This window comes from Enhydra lutris, unplaced genomic scaffold (genome assembly GCF_002288905.1).
Source record: "Enhydra lutris kenyoni isolate GAN:26980312 unplaced genomic scaffold, ASM228890v2 scaffoldscaffold41, whole genome shotgun sequence".
NCBI lineage: Eukaryota > Metazoa > Chordata > Mammalia > Carnivora > Mustelidae > Enhydra > Enhydra lutris.
Genome location: NW_019154125.1, coordinates 18,642,146 through 18,663,869, shown reverse-complemented (window position 1 = coordinate 18,663,869; position 21,724 = coordinate 18,642,146). Strand labels below are relative to the sequence as shown.

The following is a 21,724-nucleotide window of genomic DNA, read 5'->3' as shown; positions in this document are numbered from 1 at the left end:
CAGTCAGTCACTCCTGTCCCTGGTCTCCGACCACACTTCATGCTCATCTGGCCTGTGATCGAGCTTTTCTATCTTTGGCTCATGACCTCATTTGAAGTCTCCAAACCCAGCAGATTCCCACAGCACATTCTTGTCCCTTCCTTCCAGTGGAGGTAGGGGAGGTCTCCCTGTATCTGCCACTATCCTGATTATTTTATTATAGTTAATCATAAGCATAAGCAATTGTATATGTATTCTTTCAATTTCTCTTGAAATTGTGCAAATAAAATATTCTTCAAAGAGTAATTCATGTCATCATTCTCTCCACAGTTCGTAAGGAGTAATACACTTTATTCCTTCTGGTTTTGTTTCTTTTGTCTGATTTTCCAAAAAGCACTTCAATAAGTAAAATTTTACAGACATTATTAAAACATCTTCAAGTGCAGAGGAGCAAGATGGCAGAGGAGAAGGAGACCTAAATTTCGTCTGGTCCCAAGAATTCAGCTAGATAGTTATCAAACCATTCTGAACCACCAACAAACTCAATAGGAGGTTGAAGAAAAAAATAGCAGCAATTCTGTGAACAGAAAAGTGACCACTTTCTGGAAGGTAGGACATGCAGAGAAGTGAATCCAAGTTGATAGTGCTCTGAAGCCACTCTAACTAATGCTTTTAGGCTTTCTTCACATTGTATAACATTTTGGAAGTCTTAATCATTATTATAAAATAAATTGTAGAAAACCATTAACAAAGGCTGTCATTGGAAAAGGTCTTGAGGATTGCCTGGGTGGCTCAGTTAGTTAAACGTCTGCCTTTGGCTCAGATCATGATCTCAGGGTCCTGGGATCAAGTTCTGTGTCAGGCTCCCTCCCTAGCCTGCTTCTCCCTCTCCCTCTGCTGCTGTCCCTACTTGTGCTGCTCTCTTTTTCTCTCTCTCTCTCACAAACAAATAAAATCTAAAAAACTAAAAATAAAGCAAAAGGTGTTGGGACTAGATTTCTTTTATAAAAGAAGAAATTTATCAAAACCAAATATATTACTTTTATAATTAAGGAAGAAGGGAGGAAAATGTGAAGTAGCAAGTAGCACCCTGGATTTTACTTACGAACTACAAAAATGTGTGCCATTGTATCAGGAGGTGAATAGCTCAATAAGGAGTCTGGTTTTTCCAGTGAGACAGGTTTTCAAAATGCAGAGTATAAGGTGTTGGTTGTCCTTGAGCATGATCAGCTGTGAACAAGCTCAGAGGCTTGGTTTTGTTATCTCTGACACTACAAGTTCCCATTAGGCATTCCTCCTCTTGCTCTCCTTGTTACCTGCACAAACCTTACACAGGCGTTTCTGTGCTTCTGATGCACAGAAAGGCTGAGACTGGAAGAACACTGGCCCTGAGACCACCCACTGCTCCCATAGTACTTCTGGCCGAGCTGAGGAGTAGTGGCTGCAGGACATGCAAAGTAGGGTCCCACTGGCCCTTTTGGGAACAGGCACCCAGAAATATGGCCCGTGCCTCTTCTCATTGCTTTCAAGGGACCCGTCTGGGGCTGGGGAGCCCCTGAAAATGGGGTCATTTTTCAGAATCACCACTTGAATGGTCAAGAGAGGAAGAAGGAATGTCAGGACCAACATTTTCTATACAGAAACAATGGTATGAGTAAGAAGAACAGTCAAGAATCCTGTGTAGATATGTGTGTGTCTAAAAGGCTTACCTAATTTCTTTGCTGTAATATTTTCTCATAATTAAAGAATAATTTGGGGTAGAAAATATTAGGCTGATTATTTCTACCAAAGAAAGCTGATTGGCAAATTAAGAACCCTTTATTTAGTTGAAAAATAATTGTTAGTAAATACATATGATTTCATCTAAGTCTCCTATAACTGTGTTTTTAAAGTTAGGAAAGAGAGCTATGGTGAGCTATTCATTTAATTTGTCTGTTTTGAAGCAATATTTTATGCCTTTTAAATATTTTGTTTCTGTAGGGACATAGGGGATTTGGGGCATAATAGGACATGTTTATAAAACAATGTATGTTTATTTAGATTTACAGAGTGAGAATGACATGGATTGAAGGTTTGTCATTTTTATAGTCCAGAGTCTTTAAAAAGCCATTTGATTTTTTTTTTTTCTTTTACTCCCTGATCTACCTTATTTACCACCCTGGTTTCAATTGAAGGGACACTGCTATGACCTACTCAGTGCGGGTCAACTGCACTTTGGCTGGAGAGGGTTTGCTGTAGTTCCTTTTCTTAACTTCCCCTTTTCTTTGGGGTCAAGGGAACCATCTCTGGATTATCTCCAGCTTCCCTCTAGCCATTAAAACCAGAAAGCCAATTACATGTCTAAGCTTTATTTTTTCTCTTTTCTACCCCTCCCCTCATTTTACTGTAGTCATGGTATTTAATATCCTTCTTTACCATTATCTGCAGGAAGAATTCACATGAATAATCTAGGCTGAGGTAGTTAAGTCAAGAAACAAACTGTGATATTAGTTTGACCACTGTTAGAGCTATGATTTTATGTCCTAAATAACTATAATTTCCAATGATCATTTTAAGCACAAGTTAACAGAGGAGTAAAGACTTTATATTTGACTTTCATAATGTTATTTCATAACTTTATTAAAAATTAATGATGGGATCTGAGAAATAGAGGAAGGAATGCTTACTACCAAACTCAGCTCTCTGGCTGATGTATCTGTCACACCTTAGCTGCTTCTGCACATCTATTTTTACCTTCATTTCTTAGAAATAAATTATTTCTTCTGACTTTTTCTATGTAAAAAATCTAGAAAATATGGTTTGATGACACAGCAGAATTCAATGATGCTTTCAGTTTCCCTGTAGATTTACTTAATCTATGCTGTCTCTATTTCTTTTTGTATGAGAAGAAAAATAGTAGTTTACAGTTTTAAGATTGTTTTCTCATAGGCCTGAGGTTTAAAAGAATCTTTTTTTCTGTTTTCTGTTGTAAATGGCCCAAAAGTAAGATAGCACAGTTAGCTTATTCTGAATGAATATGTAGTAGGTAAAACATTTTCTTGTTGAATTCCATATGTGGTTCAATAAATAAAAATTCATTCACAGTGTTCTATTGGGACTTTGTCAATGGTGAATATTATCTACATCTTAAAAACCCTGATTTCAACCATTAGGGGAGTATTGATATTGGCAGGGCAAGGTTTTTTTGTTTGTTTGTTTTGTTGGTTTTTTGGCTTTCTTGAATCAACTGTCTTTTTTCCCTCAAGCCTAGTTCAGTATCACACTGGCATTTGTCCATGCTGTGAAATCTTGTATATGTCATCTTAACCTTTCCACCAATCTAGTTTTCCAAATTTCTTCAGCTCATTTTTATTTTCAAAGGGGTTATAGTTTTCTACTTGGGATTCTGTTGCCTGGTGAAGGCTATTGAAAGTACAAGCCCCAATTTGTCTTTTCCTCATCTTTCAGTAGAGATTGTCAAGGAAGAGTGCCAGGTAGCACTGCTCTTGTAGCCCGTGTGAATCTTACTAAAAGAAGATGGTCTAAGAATAGGCTCCTGCTTATCACACAGTCCTACCTTTCTTTCTGAATAGATGGCAGTTATAAATTTTTCTTTTATCAAATAGGAACCTTTTCAGCCTGCAAACAGAATAAATAAGCTATTGAATTAGTAAAATGCCTTGTAAAGTTGTAGAAAATTGGAAGCTGTGTTCTTGTAGTGTGATAGTGATTTGAAAGAGTGGCCAGGAGGCCCACTTTCAAACCCTTTTCCTCCCAGTGTGGTGCTTCATTTCCATTAATTGCTATCTTTCTGCAGCACTCACATAGCTGGTCACCCTTGGTTTAAGGACAGTGCTCCCTCCTGGTTTGCCTCTTCCCATGTTCATTTTCCTTCTTGGTTCTTTGCTGGCTCCTCTTGTGTGCAGCTTCAGCAGATGTTCCTCAAACTTCTGTCCTGGCCCTCTTCCTGTCCTATGTGCCCTTGATGGGTAATCGAGGATCTCCATGCTGCCTCCCCAAGGACTGCCCGGGATTTAGTAATTATGTGTCATGCTGCCTTTCTTGACCCAGCCCCAACCCCACCAGCACCTAAGAATCCTGCAGGTTCCACAGACCCAGTATGCCCCAGCACTTAACCTTCCTTGGTCTATTAATGGAGCAGTTTTCAGTTGGACTTTCTTGTACATTTTTTTTCAATCCATCTCACCCATAGATTCTGGTGATTCAGCCTAAGAATTGTCACTTAAGTCAGATCTCTTCATTTATCCCATCTGCTACTAGTTAAGGCTCAGATTCCCTCATGCCTGGATGATTGTGTCAGTTTCTATCTGGTCTCCCTGCCACTGACCTTTCCTCATTTTCAGCCTATCAGAGTCATCATCCTAAAAGGCAAATCTGATAATTTCACACTTCTGCTTTAAAATACTTTTTTTGACTACTTCTTGTCCTTGGAATAGGTGTTCACCACCTTTAAGCTGTCTTGTGTGGCATTCTTGGTCACCTTCCCAGCCTACCTGATGTATTCTCATTTCCCACTGCCCCCTTTCTGTGCTACCCAACACATGTGCACAACACTAAATACTTTTTTTGTGGGTCAGCTATATTCTTCATGATATGTTTGGCTACTGGGCTTAATAAGCTTTTCTCTCTTTGTCTGTAATTTTACTTCCAGTAACTTGTTAAACTGTAATTATATAAAGTATAAGTAAATCATAACTGAGCAGAGTGCTGCAAAAATATATAGGGCTTACCTAGCATTTCCAGTCAGTGCCTGGTAACTCAGTGCCTGGTAACTCAGAAAGTATTTATGAAATAAATAGATGTCAGTGGTGAATTTAAAAACATTACATGACATCTGAATGCAAACATGGTCCTAGAAGGGAGATGGTTTTGGTCCCAGCTTTGCCAAACTAAAAGCCTGTGTGGGTCATGGGATCTTTGCCTCACTTTCTTTTACTGATAAAGAGTTGAATTTGTTAGGCCTTAAGTTCTTTCTACTTTTAAAATTCTATCTTTGGGGCGCCTGGGTGGCTCAGTGGGTTAAGCCGCTGCCTTCGGCTCAGGTCATGATCTCAGGGTCATGGGATCGAGTCCCGCATCGGGTTCTCTGCTCAGCAGGGAGCCTGCTTCCCTTCCTCTCTCTCTGCCTGCCTCTCTGCCTACTTGTGATCTCTGTCTGTCAAATAAATAAATAAAATCTTTAAAAAAAATAAAAATAAAATAAAATAAAATTCTATCTTTGTTTTACCTTGTCTTGTATGGTGTTTCCATGTAAAGGAACTCTGAGTATTTTTCACTAAGGAGTCCCTGTACATGTTTTACATCCCTTGCACTTTTTCCATGATTAGAACTCTCTAGTCTCTCACTGCATGCCTTTTGAGAGAGGCACTTTCATATCATTTTAATCCTTAAACTAATTTCCCTTCTATTCCCTTCTTACTTCCTCTCCTTTCCCCTGTTAGTGTTTGTTATAATATTGTTGAAAAGAGACAGAACCCAAGACTAAAATACCTACTTTTGTTTAGTAGTTGTACATTTATTGTACTCATTAGTAGATGCACTGCTCTGGTTAACTGTAGATTTTGACTTAATATAAAGTGGCTTAACTAATGATTTAGAAGTTGTTCATTAGAGTATCCTTTATTAATGATTGTTACAGAAGGGGAGAAGGTTGAGGGTTGACATGGAATAAGTATCAAAAATGGCAATAGTGGCATTCGGAATTCTGTTAGTGCATCAATAAGTGTATTTTCAGCTCTTTTTTGCTACACAGATTTATAGTGTTTCCACATACAGAGGGTGTGCTGTTCTATACAAATGCACACACAGTTCTGGCCTTCATCAATATTGTTTAGAGGATGGTAGGTGTGAGCCTCTAAACTCTGGAGGATTCTTCTGATCACCCACAATTAGTAATTTGCTATTTAGTGATTCCTGGAATTTTTCTCAGCACATTTATTTTTCAGTTGATGTTACATTTAAAGAAGAGATATTTAGATATCTATTTCTATACCTTCTCTTTAGCCTTAACACCTTTTAAAAGTTTTCAGTGTGATTTTTTGATACCACTTAAAACCTATTTTATGGGGCAAAAATATTACCCACAGTGTTACAAAATAAGGTGTTTTAAAAATGAGGACTTTTTTTTAATAAAGAGAACCTTGATTTTTTAGTATTCAGAGTGGGAGGGGCAATATGCACATTCAGTGGTCCTATATATTTCACTCCTTGGAAAGTTTAACCTGTAGTGGCCCCTGTCTCAGTCAGCTCTGGGTGCCATAACAAAATGCTCCAGACCAGGGTTCTTAAATGACAGACATTTATTTCTCACAGTTTTAGAGGCTGGAATTCTGAAATCAGGGTGTCAACCACCATGATGCAGTCCCAGTGAGAGTTTTCTTCCTGGCATATAGGCAGCTGCATCTAGCTGTGTGTTCACATGACCTCTTTGTGCATAAGAGGAAAGACAGACTGCTGGTGTGTCTTCTTATAAGGACACTAATCATAATGCATCTGCACCCCCTAATTATGACCTCATTTAACCTTAATTCTTTTCCTCAGAAGCACCATCTTTAAATATTGCCATCTTTAAATATGGAAGTTAGGGTTATGGCTTCACATATAAATTTAGGGAGACACAAACATTCAATCCAAAGCATTTTGCCCGAGGCCTCCCAAAATGCATGCCCTTCTCACTTGCAAAATACATTCATTTCATCCCAACAGCCCTGAATGTCTTAATTCATTCCATTATCAACTCTGAAGTCTAATGTCCAAAGTTTCATCTAAATATCATCTAAATCAGAGGTGGGTGGGATTCTAGGTACAATTCATCCAGTGGCATAATTCCTCAACAGCTATGAGCCTATGAAACCAGACAAGTTAATATGCTTCCACATACGATGCTGGGACAGGTATAGGACAGACATTTCCATTCCTAGAGGAAGATGGGAAGGAAGAAAAGGGTGACAAGTCTCAAGTCCAAAAACTACCAAGGAAAATTCCATTAGATTTTACAGCTCAGGGAAAATTCTCTTTAGTTCAGTGCCTTTTAGGTCTATGGGGATGTCAGGATTACCCCCATGGCTCTGTGGGGCCTTGCACCCTTAGAGCTTTCTGCAAAGACCTCACCACTGAGGCAAGGAGAGGGCATTTTGGCCCACCTAAACCAGAAAGGTAGACCCATACTTTGGAAACCAGGATAAATAATCAGCCCTGTCCCCTGGGCCTGTGGTGAGTGGCAGCCCTGATGATCTCTTCAGCACCTTTGGAGTCATTCTTCCCTTTATGTCTCCTTCAGTTCAAAGGACAGTGTTTTTGCTCATTCATCCACAATCTCTTTATCAAGTAATAGTATAGCCACACCTTTGGTGTTCTCTTTTAGGATGCTTTCTCATTTTTTGCAATATGGACAGGCTGAGAATTTTCTAAGTCTTAAATGCTACCTCCTTTTTTGCTTAACAATTCCTTCTTCAATTCATCTCTCTCCTCTCTGATTTTACTCTTAAGAAGTCAGGAGGATGCAGCCTATACATTTTACATTTTAGTTAGAAATCTCTGCTGAATATCCATTATCATGGCTCACAAGTTCTGTCTTCTACAAAACACTAGAACGGGGTGCCTGGGTGGCTCAGTCGGTCAAGTGTATGCCTTCAGCTCAGGTCATGATCCTGGGGTGGTGGTATCAAGCCCAGCATTGGCTCCTTGCTCAGCAGGGAGCCTGCTTCTCCCTCTACCTCTGCTCCGCCTGCTTGTGCTCTCTCACTCTCTCTGACAATTAAATTAAAAAAATCTTAAAACAAAATAAAATAAAACACCAGAACACAATTCAGCTGAGTTCTTTACCACTTTGTAACAAAAATTGTTGTCTTAATCAGTTTGGGCTGTTATAACAAAATACCATAGACTGAATGACTTAAACAACAGGTATTTAATTCTCACAGTTCTGGATTCTGGGAAGTCCAAGTTCAAGGTGCCAGTAGATTTGGTTCCTGGTGAAAGCCAACTTTCTGGTTTGTAGATGGCCACCCTGCTGTATCCTCACATGGCAAAAGAGATATCTCTCTTACGTCCCTCATTGTAAGGGGGACGTAATTCATACGAGCTCCATTCTCATGACTTCATTATTTTTGAAACTGTCATCTCTAATCACTACAATTAGGGATTAGGGCCTCAACATAAGAATTTTGATGGTATACAAACATTCAATTCATAGTAATCTACTTTCCTCCTATTTCTAATAGTCTCCTCCTCATTTCTATTTGATACCTCACCAGAATTACCCTTAACATACATATTTCTAGAATGTACCTGAGAACTCCTCAAGCCTCTACCCATTACGCAGCTGTAAAGCTACTTCCACTTTTCTAGTTATTTGTTACATTAGTACCTAGCTTGAGCTGCCATAACAAAATACCATAGACTTTGTGGCTTAAACAACAGATCAGGGTTCCACCATGGTCAGTTTCTAGTGAAAGCTTTGCTTTTCCTTGTTTGTAGGCAGCAGGTATCTAGCTATGTGCTCTTGTGGCCTTTTCTTTATGCTTGGTAGTGAGAGATGGAACTTTCTGATGTCTCTTCTTATAAGAACACTAATCCTATCGGATCTGAGCCCCACCCCATGGCCTCATTCAACTTTACCTTCTTGGAGGGCCATATGCACCCCCGTGTTCATAGCATCATTGTCCACAATAGCTAAACAGTGGAAAAAGGTAAGATGCCCTTCAACAGACAGATGGATAAAGAAGATATGGTCCATATATACAATGGAATATTACTCAGCCATCAGAAAGGATGAACACCCAACTTTTAAATCAACATGGATGGAACTGGAGGAGTTTATGCTAAGTGAAATAAGCAGAGAAAGATAATTATCATATGGTTTCACTTATTTGTGGAACATAAGGAATACCATCGAGAACATTAGGAGAAGGAAGGGAAAAATGAAGGAGGAGAAGTCGGAGGGGGAGATGAACCATGAAAGACTGTGGACTTCGAGAAACAAACTGAAGGTTTTAGAGGGGAGAGGGGTAGGGGCATGGGTTAGCCGGGTGATAGATATTAAGGAGGGCATGTATTGCATGGAGCACTGGGTGTTATATGCAAACAATGAATCATGGAATACTACACCAAAAACTAATGATGTACTGTATGGTGACTAACATAACATAATAAAAAAAATTACTTTCTTGGTAGTCCTGTCTCCAAATACAGCCACTCTGAGAGTTAGGACTTCAACATATGAATTTGTGGGGGACACAAACATTCAAACCAGAGTATCCCTTCTTGTCCAATTTTGTATAAACTTTACTTAGGAATCTACTATCTTCCTGGAACCTTTGCATACTTTTTTTCTTACTTGGATTTTTAAAAAAATTGGAACTTCTATTGCCTCTTTACCCTCTCCCAAAACAGTACAGGCTGCCTTTGCAGGACAAGTCACAGTGACATTCCTGGTGGTAGCACTGCGACACTGTAATCCCAGGTGGCTGATATGCTTTGTTAAATTCTGATAGTTCTCATCGCTACAGACCGTGATGAACATTCTAGTCGCCTGGTCAGTATTGTCTAGTTTTTTATTTTTTTGTTTTTTTGTTTTAAGAGTTGGTTTTCAGGTTTCTGATTCATGCTTAGTATTACTGTGGCTTTGGTGAAGAATATTTTAAACTGGGTGAAAAGGCAAAAAAAAATGTGGAATCAAGAAGTGAAAACACAGTTGTTTATAGCTCAGTAAGCACTTGTGGTTAACAAATGTGTCTGTTCATCCTTGCCAGATGACTTAAAATTTTATGGGAGAACATAAATTTTAAACAAAAGTAATTGTGCTGATTATAGGATAAAGATGTGAATTTCTTCAGAATATAGTTTTTAGGTATTATAATCTAGATGTCTTCCTTGGAGCTTTCTAAGTTTTATCATGAAATTGTGAAATGAATCCAATGGCAGCTTACAAAATTTACTGAGAAACTCGTTTTGATTTAACAAACAATAATCAATATTGCAATTAATAAGAGTCTCACACATTGAATACTCACAGGAGCATAATATTGCTAGGTGTTTGGGAATCCTTTGTAAAAATTAAGCATAATTGTAACTTCTCAAAAGAAAAGATAATATGATTATGTGCAAATACAATTCAGATTTCAGTGCATGTTAATGAAGACAGGTAAGATACAAACAGTGAATAGGTAAAACATCATTTGGATTTTATTTTGAAATGTGTTGTTTATTTTTCTTCTTGAATCACAGTTAATTTGCATTCTCTGGACGCATATCATGTTCAGCTTAGGGAAGGGGAAGTAAGTTAGAATCATCTTGGTTAGCAGTGAAATTCAGGCTAGTAAAATATTCCCCAAGTTCTTTACATCAATTTGTATTAGGGTTCATTTAGTTTATACATATTTATTGGTACTGATCCAGATACAGCTTTGAGTTCATGGTTTAGTAGACAAAACTATTCATTTTATGTGCAAAAATGTTGGTAAGTAAGAGGTGCAGTGATGACATAAACAAGAGTAATAAACTCAGCCGAATGGAAAAAGAAAAGTTGTGTTCAGGGAGTTTACCAGGGAGATGGTGATGAAACTCTTTCTTAAAAGTATGGTCTAGTTTTCAACCTCCTATAGAAAGAATTAAAAATACTGAGTAGAGCTGGGGAATTTGAGATTAGAGGAGCTAGAAATAACAAGTAACAAAGACCTTTCTTTACACTGGAAATTAGTTTGGATTTTATCCAGTAGATAGCCATTGAAGCGTTCAAGCACAGGGGTGGCTATTATAAATTTATACTTAAAAAGAACACTGTAGTGGGCCTTATGTACCATAGATTAGAATGGCCAGGTACTAGAATGAAAAGGTCCGTTAAGGTCAGCCTATCGTATTAACTAAGAGGCATCTCAATCTTAATATATCCAAAACTGGTATCTTCATTACCAGTATTCTTCCCTCTCAAGGCCACCCCCTCCCCCAACACAAAAACACACAAAGAAAGCTGGTCATCTAGAAATCTTCCCTGTCTCAGTAAACATTAATTATACTTCTCCTTTCTTAGGCCAAAACATTGGAGTCATTCTTGACTCTTTCATTTCCCACTTGCAGTCCATCAACAAGTTCTGTTGGCTCTATGTTCAAAATATATCTAGCTTCCAGGCATTTCTTATAACCACTGTCCCCACTCCTCATCTCCCAGATGCAAGCTACTATCATCTCTCCAAGGTTGCCACAATAGTCTCTCTCTCTCTCTCTTTTTTTCTTCCGCCACAGTAGCCTCCTAATTGGTCTCTCCATTTCTTCCTTTCTACCCTCAGTCTGTTCTCAGCAAAGCAGATTATGCACCTTCCTCATTGATTTCCCAACACACTCAGAGGAAATAACACAAGTCTACCCAATGGTATAAGACCTTGGCTTCTCTCTCTGGTTGACTTTTGTCATCTGATCTCCTATGCCCTGCCACCCAGGTTTAGGCAGACTACATTTAGTTCTAGCCAGAAGAGGAATGGACTCTTCTCTGAAGGGGTGAAATGAACTTTTGGGGAAAGCTGAGACTTTAGTGAGGATATTGAAGCCACCAGAATACCATCCTGTTTCTTTTGGCATTTAGAGGGCCTAACTGAGCATAAAAAGACTATAACCAATCATTTAAATTGAGGATAGGGATATTCTCATTCATATGTATTCCTAGGACTCTAGCCCTCCTTCATTTTATAAGGCTGGGATTTCCATTTTTACTAACAACTGTTCTATCTACTATTCATATATATGGATAGAAATTACTAGATCCCGTGGCATACTTTCTGTATGAATCCTTTGATTCCTGTTTCTTAATCATTTAAGTCTTTGGTGTGCATGCGCTCTCGCTCGCTCTTGCTCTCTCTCTCTCTCTCTCTCTATATATATATATATACATACACACACACATAGAAAGTAATAGATTAGGACGTAGAGTTATTTAAAGGTATTTAAAATTTCACAAGTAACTAACAGAAGCACCCACATAAAACCACTTTGGTTCTAAAGGTGTGTATCATTTTGGGGGTTGGGGGGAAAGCTATAAAATATCTTTAAAAAGAGTAAAATGTGAACTGATTATACCATGGTAATCCAGAGTTAGTACAACAAGAAGAATTTCAATAATCATAGCTGGTAGTAGCCGTGTCAAGTATCTGTTCAGGACAGAAGTTCTACTTGACTGGAAGCAGATGGACTTTAAAATCCCCAGATGTCCATCCCCAAGGCTTGCTGTGCTGTCATCCCAACTTCTCTGTGTGTGTGTGTGTGTGTGTGTGTGTGTGCATATGTGTCTGTCTGTCATTCTGTGTGTGCAAGTAATGATGGGTGAGAACTGAGGGAAAAAAGGAGTGGTGGGCACTTTTGATGATTTGACATGAAGAAGAGAAAAAGCACCAGTTTCAGAAAACAGTAGGCCATATACTCTAATGCAAGATACTGTATAGATTAGTTGAATGGGATATCTGTGAAGATAGAGAGTAATAATAAAAGGCGAAATTCCATATTACTATGTAGCCAATGTTTGGTTAATTAAATATAGTAACTTAGAGTGCAACAAATATATTATGAAAAGTATTTCTCTTAGAAAAACTTAGAGATGTTTCTGTCCTCTAAAGGAGGATCATTTCAATATCTCAACATCTCTATATCCCCACATACTAACTAGTTCCACTTGGTACTTTCTTGTATAATTTTCATTAATTTCTTGTATAGTATTTCTTATATAAATGTTCATGAAAGTTATCATTATAATACATATTAATTCATTAACATAACCTACTTAGAAGTTGACTTTGTATGTAAATGGGCCCAGGCTCCATATATTTCAAGTAAATTCCTATATATTTCAAAAAAGTCATTTAACCCAGGAGTCTCAGATACATTTTGTTCTTATATCATTTCTTGATTTCTTGTGGCCTCTTAGCCATTTAAGACCAGATTTTTTTTGAGAGCAGTTAGCTGATAAATCATTCACACATTCATTTGGCAAATGTTAGCCTTTAAGTTAATATTTTCCATTTTTAACTAAGAACTGTTTTATCTGCTATTCATATATATGGATAGAACTTACTATATCCCGTGGTATACTTTCTTTTTTTTTTTTAAGATTTTATTTTACTTATTTGACAGAGATCACAAGTAGGCAGAGAAGCAGACAGATAGAGAGAGGTGAAAGCAGGCTCCCTGCAGAGCACAGAGCCCGATGTGGGGCTCGATCCCAGGACACTAGGACCATGACCTGAGCCGAAGGCAGAGGCTTTAACCCACTGAGCCACCCAGGTGCCCCCTGTGGTATACTTTCTATATGAATCCTTTTATTCCTCTTTCTTAATCATTTAAAGTCTTTGGTGTTATATATTACTATTTATACATATAATCGTAGTGACACTTAACTCTTCAATATTTAGTACTGTGACAAAAGTATCCTTTTCTTTTACAGTGCCATGATCATGTCCAGCCATAGCGAGATCCTCCATTTCTCGACTGGATATGCTTTCTTTACATTTTAAACAAGTCTTATATTTTAACATAATAGAATAGGAAAAAAGCATCAGTTACAATTTCCTGTTTTTGACCAGCATTTACCTGAGAGACATTTTGGTTCATGACTTGTAAGGACACTTAACTTCTAGGATTAGACCTGCTAGTAATTCTCTCTGATCTTAAGAAAGTCATGTGAGCAAGTGATTTTTTTAGTTTTCTTATCTGTCAAAATGGGAGATTAATATCTTCCTTATCTATTTCATAGGGTTATTGTAGGTCAAGTATGATAATAGATTTAAAAATGCCTTGAAAAGTTAACATTGACAGTGACCATGGTGACAATGGCTGCTACTATTACATGTGTGATGGACCATGCCCTGCACTATGAGCTTTCTTTATTATATCTCCTGATATTTGCAGTGTTCTTGAGAATGGCTAATACTGTCTCCATTTAAAAATGAGGACACTATTAAAAAGAAGATAAGCATAGTTAAGGTATTTGAGGATTTCAAAAGGGAAGGAATAGTTGCTTCTGGCTGGGATTCAGTAATCCTTTCCTGGTCAAAGTGATATTTTGACTGAGTCTTACAGCATTTATGCAAAATGTTGTCTTGCTGGCACAGAAATGCCTTTTCATACCACCCATTTAATTAATCTTCATTTGTAAAAGCAGTATCTCTTATGCCCAGATTGAAAGCTTGCTTCAAATATACAGTTGTCTTAGGTTGCTTTTTACTTTTTTATCCCTCACAGAAAGTGGAAATTACACTGCCTTAATTTCTTTAGGGAAGGCAGGCCACTGGTTTCTCCCAAGGCTGTGTTGGACGGATGTTCTCTATGAGAGACTTTAGAGTGCTTTGTAGAGAACATTGTGGTGTTCTAGCCCTGTGGTAGAGCCTAGATGGCACTGCTCAGCATTCTGGTTTACCAAGCCTACTTAAGTCACCAGGCATGCTGCAGTGCGCCAGGACTTTAGTGATAGTCGGTACCATACAGTGTGTTTATTCCATGCGGTAGTATACAAGGGTGATAATCAATACCATATGGGGTGTTTATTCTACACTGCAGTACACCAGGGTTCTAGTGATACTACCATAAACCATGTTTTCCTATACTGCAGTGCATCATGGCTGTGGTGATAGTAATACTACAGAGTGTGCTTATTAAAATACCATACAGTGTGCTTATTCTATGCCACAGTATACCAGGGCTGTGATGGTAGTACCATTAAGTATGTTTATCCTGGGGATGTCTGGGTGGCTCAGTTGGTTAAGCATCTGCCTTGGGCTCAGGTCATGGTCTCAGGGTCCTGGGGTCGAGCCCTACATGGAACTCCTTGTTTGGCAGGAGTCTGCTTCTCCCTCTCCCTCTGCGTCCCCACTGCTCATGCTCTGTCTCTCTCTCTCTTTCTCAAATAAATAAATAAAATCTTCAAAAAAAATTATGTTTACTCTGTGCTGAAGCACCTGGGCTGTAGTGATAGATAATACCATGAAGCATGTTTATTTTGTAAGTTATTTAGTGCTATGTATCTTCAGCAGAAACCATAGTTTTAGGAATATTGCCAGGATTTATCATAAAAATCTTCAAAGAGAGTATAGTTAGTAGCAATATGATTCATCTTAGATATATAGGTATTTCTGCTATAATAACTACGTGTTTCTGCAATGTCTTGCCTTTATACAATCTGTCAAAGTTCTATGGAAACTGTAGGGTTGGACAGACCACTAAAACCTATTTCACTTTTAGTCAGAGCTGCACAAGACAATAATTAGTACTCAAGGAGAGAACTTGTGCAACTCAGGCAGACTACTGAGTATGGGTAGAGGCTGCCAAGGCAGACACTCAGCCACACAGACCCAAGAGAGTGTGCTTTGCCATACCACCTGATTTCATGGGCCCTGGAACTCTGAACAGCAGCTGCTGTCACTGGTTGATGGGAGGGGTTCCATGCCTACTGCATAGTTTTAGAGATAGGCCCTGACTGTAGGTTCAAGTTTTAAAAATTCATAAAATATGTCCACAAATTCTCCTATAGTTAACATAGCCCTGAAACCTAGGGCATTTCCCTTTGCTGCTAAAGATCCTAATTCTCCACCCATTGCTCTGTCTGCCCTACATGAGAAAAATGGTGTGTATGTACCAGAGTGACCTTTATGTTATCCTGACTCCTTTTCCTATTCATCAACTGAGGTGAGCTACTTTTTATTAAAGTAACAACTATTGTGGCAGAGGAGACTCAATGATTACTTCCTAGTTAGTGCCTTTCTATAATACTTGTTTTCATTCCTCTACTTCCCTCCCCCGTAGTGACTAGTACTGCCAGCCTGACATTGTGCTCGTTCATATCCTTCCCCCATTCTGTTTCCTTCCTTACCTTAAGAAATAGTAGCAAGATAGGTACATACCTTAGGAACAGTAGTTCAAGATAGTGCTCGATGTGGCCTTGCTTACTATGTGAACACATGCTATTGGCACTTAGAGAAAGGAAGGAATGGAAAGTTAAGAGTGAGGGGAAAATGAAGAAGGGGAGAAAGAAATGGAAATAAAATTAAATTATATAAGGAAAACATTGGTGCTATTTAAATATTAATTTTTATTATTCACTATTAAAAAGTTGGCTAAAGGGGTAAAGAAAACTATCAGTGTCTATTATTATTAGCAGGATACTATGCTAGACACTTATCTTTTGTTATTTTATTTCATTTATTTTTTTAAATTAAAAAAGTAATAGAAAAACATAAGTATACTTACCACCTAGAATTAATAACATTTTAATCTTTTGTCTTTGTTTGATCCACATATTTTTATAATAGAAACAATATGACAAATAAGTGTGAAATCCTGAGTCATGCTCCTCTCTTTCTCCTTAAGTATGTTTTTCTATGTATCCTGCTAGTCATATTATATACTTATGTTACATATATATCTGCAACAGTACTTTATTGTTTTCTGTGCTTAAAAAAATAACATTATAGGTATCATACTCTACATATCTTGTTCATCCCCTCTTGTTTTTGAGATCTGTACATGCTGATACATATAGACCTGGTCCACTATTGGCTCTACATGTGTTCTGTTGTATGCACACAGCATGGCTTACCTTTCCTCCTACTGATTTGTGCTAGCTCCAGTTTTCTGCTCTTAGGGTGAAACAGTACTGAGGTATGCATCCTTATTTAAGTCTCCTGGTGTTGTGACAGTTTCTGGGACATATATGGGTTTTAGGTTATACACACTGTCAACTTTAGTTCTCTCATTTAATTCTTAAAAATGTTCTTTGAGGCAGGTGGCATGATCCCCATTTTACACATGAGAAAATCATGTTGAAATGCTATCTATCTTGACCGAACTTAATTAATCAGAGAGCCAGTACTTAAATTCAGATTAAATTCCATCTATATAAATATTGAGCCCTAACATTCAGCATTCCTCAGAAATCCTTACCTTTTTTTTTTTTAATTTATTTATTTGACAGACAGAGATCACAAGTAGGCAGAGAGGCAGGCAGAGAGAGAGGAGGAAGCAGGCTCCCTGCTGAGCAGAGATCCCAGGACCCTGGGATCCCAGGACCCTGGGATCGTGACTTGAGCCGAAGGCAGAGGCTTTAACCCACTGAGCCACCCAGGCGCCCCAGAAATCCTTACCTTTAATCTTTGTGATCATTAGAACATTTGCAACCATTTGTATCATTTCCAAAGTAGAGAATCAAAGCAGTTAATGAGGTAGTGGGAGCATATAAGAAAGAAGAAGGACCAATAAGTTACTTTCTTTGTTGTGGTTATCAAAAGAGTTCAAATTTTGGTGTAAAAACATGCTCTGTGAAATGATGGGTCTTCTGTGTATGCAAGACTGTTTCTTTATGATGGAAAACTATTTTGTATATGCTTAAAATGCAACATGTATGTTATTTTGATTAAAAAGATGTCACAATACGTTAGAGTCTATACATTGCAAAGTATACAAACCATTTTCTTGAAGTGAATAAAGCGATCTTAATGTGGTTCTTTTTTTCATGACTTTTTTTTTAATTTTTTTTTTTATTTTTTTATTTTTTTTATTTGACAGAGAGAGAGAGATCACAAGTAGGCAGAGAGGCAGGCAGAGAGAGGAGGAAGCAGGCTCACCGCTGAGCAGAGAGCCCGATGCGGGGCTCGATCCCAGGACCCTGAGATCATGACCCGAGCCGAAGGCAGAGGCTTAACCCATTGAGCCACCCAGGCGCCCCTTTTCATGACATTTTATTCACAGTTGGACCATATGTCTATTTTACTCTATTTTGCTTTTTTTCCCCCCTTCACCTTCTAGGTAGAAAATCTGGTGTATTAATTGTGAAAATTCTAGAGCTGCATGAGGAATGCACCATCCAAGTTGCTATGTGTGAGCATTTAGCAGGGCTGCAGGCCAACAGCCCTTCTCAAGGTGAGGTCCCCAGGACTGGCCTGAAGGTTCTGTTCACAAAGGAGACTGCTCGCCACCTCAAGGGACATCCCCAAGACATCGTCCATATCTACCCTCCCTGGTGAGTGCAAAGAACTGATTCCAGCAGTCACTAACTGTGAGTTTGTCTTAAAAGATATTTTTATGATGAAAATTTTTGTCACCTTATAATGGAGAAATGCCAGGATAAGGAAGCCAATATTTGACATAGATTTTATGTAACAGAAGCGCTGAACTGTATTTGAATGCTTGTTTGAACTTTTGGCAGGAAATTTTTGATAATTTGAGGGCAGAGGGGTGAGGAAGAAACAACCATATCAAGATTTCTGTCAAAGTGGTGTCTTATAAATCTGGCTGTTTTTGTTTTTGTCTTTCTTAGAAATACAATTTTAGTAAGAGGCATTCTGTGACAATATGATAATATACAGTAATTTAATATTTCTTTACTAATCACTGGGGGAAGGATGAAAAACATATATACATGTTTGCTTTCTTCCCTATAGGGTATTATTTTTTACTACAAAAAGAAGAAAATATTACTATTTTTTTTAAAGATTTTATTTATTTATTTGACAGAGAGAGATCACAAGTAGGCAGAGAGGCAGGCAGAGAGAGAGAGAGGGAAGCAGGCTCCCTGCCGAGCAGAGAGCCCGATGCGGGGCTCGATCCCAGGACCCTGGGATCATGACCTGAGCCGAAGGCAGAGGCTTAACCCACTGAGCCACCCAGGCGCCCCGAAAAATTACTATTTTTGAGGGAACATTTGAGCAGCCTTGTTTTAAGAGCTGACTCTTGATTTTACTGGCAGATTTTTAGAAGTCTCATTCATCTGTTGTATTCTTAGGTTTGAAGTTGACTTATAGGTCTTTAAAGTTAAACATCCCAGGAGCGCCTGGGTGGCTCAGTTTCTTTAAGCAGCTACCTTCAGCTCAGGTCATGATCCTGGGGTCCTGGGATTGAGCCCTGCATGGGGCTGCCTGCTCAGCGGGAAGACTGCTTCTCCCTTTCCCACTCCCCCGGCTCGTGTTCCCTCTCTTGCTGTGTCTCTCTCTGTCAAATAAATACATAAAATTTAAAAAAAAAAAAGAAAGAAAGAAAAAGTTAAACATACCTCCCACAGGGATCTTTTTTTCACTGTGTCCATAGTGAGTGATTCTCAGTCTTTACTTAAACTCTTACCCTAACAGGCTGCAGATGTCATAGGGTAACTTGCATTTTGTTTTGTTTTGTTTGTTTTTTAATACATCTTTTTGAATAGTTTAAGATACATACAGGATCATACGCAAATTCTAAGTACACATTTCTACAAATAATCACAAAGTGACTAGGTAATTTCTTTCTTTTTTTTTTAAGATTTTATTTATTTATTTGAGAGAGAGAGAGAGAGAGATACAGCACTGAGCAGGGGCAGGAGGAGAGGGAGGGAGAGAGGCAGACTCCCCACTGAGCAAGAGCCTGTTGTGGGTCTTGATTCCAGGACCCTGGGATCATGACCTAAGTGAAAGGCCGCCACACAACTAACTGAACCACTGAGGTGCCCCAACTATGTAATTTTTATCCATCCAAGAAATAGAATGCATTGCATACCTGGGACCACCCCAATCCCCTCTCATTTCCTCCTCTCCCTCCCACACAAGGTGACTATCATCCTGACTTATGATATAAAAGATTCCTTGGACTATTTGAGAATTTCATATAAATAGAACCATGCAGAAATCATACAATATGCATTCTTTTTCACCTGACTACTTTCACTTAATATTATGCTTGGGAGATTCATCAGTATTTTTACATTTAGCAGTTTGTTCATTTTTATTGCTTTATAGTATACCGTTGTGTTAATTTATTCAATTAATGCATCTGTTCTTCTGTTTATAGTTAAGTGTCTTTAGTTTTGAGGATATTATGAATAATTTTGTAATGACCAACTGTCTTTCTGCATAGCTCACTCAAGAATTCAATACCAGTGGGGCACCCGGGTGCCTCGGTCAGTTCAGTGTCTGCCTTCAGCTCAGGTCATGATCCCAGGGTCCTGGGATCAAGACCTACAAGCTCCCTGATCAGTGAGGAGAGTGTTTCTCCCTCTGCCCCCTCCCCTCTGCTTGTGCTTGTGCTCTCTGTCTCTCAAATAAAATCTTAAAAAAAAAAAAGAATACAATGCCATTAATTTCTCTCTCTGAAATTTCTCATCATCCTAAAATCATGCTATTATTTTTCTACCATGTTAAAAAAATCTTTTTATTAACATGTAATATATTATTTACCCCAGGAATACAGGTCTGTGAATCATCAGACTTACACATTTCACAGCATTCACCATAGCACATACCCTCCCCAATGTCCATAACCCAGCCACCCTGTCCCTCCCGCCCACCCCCCAGCAACCTTCAGTTTGTTTAGTGAGATTAAGAGTCTCTTATAGTTTGCCTCCCTCCTCATCCTATCTTGCTTCATTTTTTTCCCTCCTTACCCCCCATGACCCCCTGCCCTGCCTCTCAAATTCCTCATAATTCCTCATATCAGAGAGATCATATGATAATTGTCTTTCTCTGATCAACTTATTTCGCTCAGCATAATATCCTCTAGTTCCATCCACGTCATTGCAAATGGCAAGATTTCGGGGTTTTGATGGCTGTGTAGTATTCCATTGTGTATATATACCGTGTCTTCTTTATCCATTCATCTGTTGTTGGACATCTAGGCACTTTCCATAGTTTGGCTATTGTGGACATTGCTACTAGAAAGATTCGGGTGCACATGCCCCTTTGGATCACTACATTTAATTGGTTTTTCTAGTAGGTATTTAAAACATATAATACAGATTACAAAAGGTATCAAAGGATATACAGTGAACAATGAGTCTTCTTCCCATATTTTCTCTCCCCAGCCACTCAATTCTCACCCAGCCATTCATACTAGTTTCTTACACACCATTCAGAGATGGTGTGTGTGTCACACACTCACAACTATATATAGAGATGCATATATAATATAAACTTACTTATGTATTTCCTGCCATTATTCTTTTTTACAAAAATGTGTCCAACAATACTTCTGTGTCATGCTTTTTCATTTTAAAAATGCATCTTGGAGATCATTCAGTAACAACATGCTAGTATATTAATAGTTGCTACATTCTTTTTGCACTGACTTCTAATTTAAAGATACCATTATTATTCAATCAGACCCTTTGAATGGACATGTAGGTTGCTCCTTCTCTTTGGTTGCTACAAACAGGACTACATCATTTTCTACATGTGTTCTTTAAGTATTCTTGCTGGATGAGAGGATATATACCTCTTTGATGTTAGCAGACATTATCAAACCATTTTACATTTCTACTAGCGGTATACATAAAGTGCCTGTTTTCCTTTTACTAACCTACTATACTGTTCTTCACCATTTAAAAACTGGAAAATGAAGTTTATAATTTTAATTTGCATTTATTTTGCTGTAATATGGGCTTCGGCTTCATTCCCTGTATTTAAGAACCATATATATTTTATTTTCTGTGAAATGCCTGTTGATGACTTTTGACCTGTGTTCTCTTGGATTATTGATCTTTATCTTAGTATTGATCTCTATCTTGTAGAAATGATAAGAATAGCTCCTTGTCAATCATACACATTAGAAATGATAAGAATAGCTCCTTGTCAATCATTTACATTTCAATGACTTTTCTCCTGGTTTCTCTTTAGTCTTTTAACTGTTTTAGGGAACAGGGGTTTTTTTGTTTGTTTTTGAAAAGCAGTGTAGTCTATTTTTCCATGACCAAATTACCTATCTTTTTTTTTTTTAAGATTTTATTTATTTATTTGACAGAGACAGAGACAGT

At 38.2% G+C, this 21,724-nt stretch overlaps 1 protein-coding gene across 2 annotated transcripts in view; it reads left to right on the top strand.

Annotated features, from left to right (window-relative positions):
* Positions 1–21,724, top strand: part of LOC111155373 (scaffolding protein involved in DNA repair) — a 490,720-nt gene that overhangs the window by 203,447 nt on the left and 265,549 nt on the right. For both annotated transcript variants that reach the window (XM_022515520.1, XM_022515521.1), the window contains exon 7: positions 17,758–17,971. In XM_022515520.1, coding sequence (XP_022371228.1) covers positions 17,758–17,971 — 214 coding nt within the window. The remainder of the gene's footprint in view (positions 1–17,757; positions 17,972–21,724) is intronic.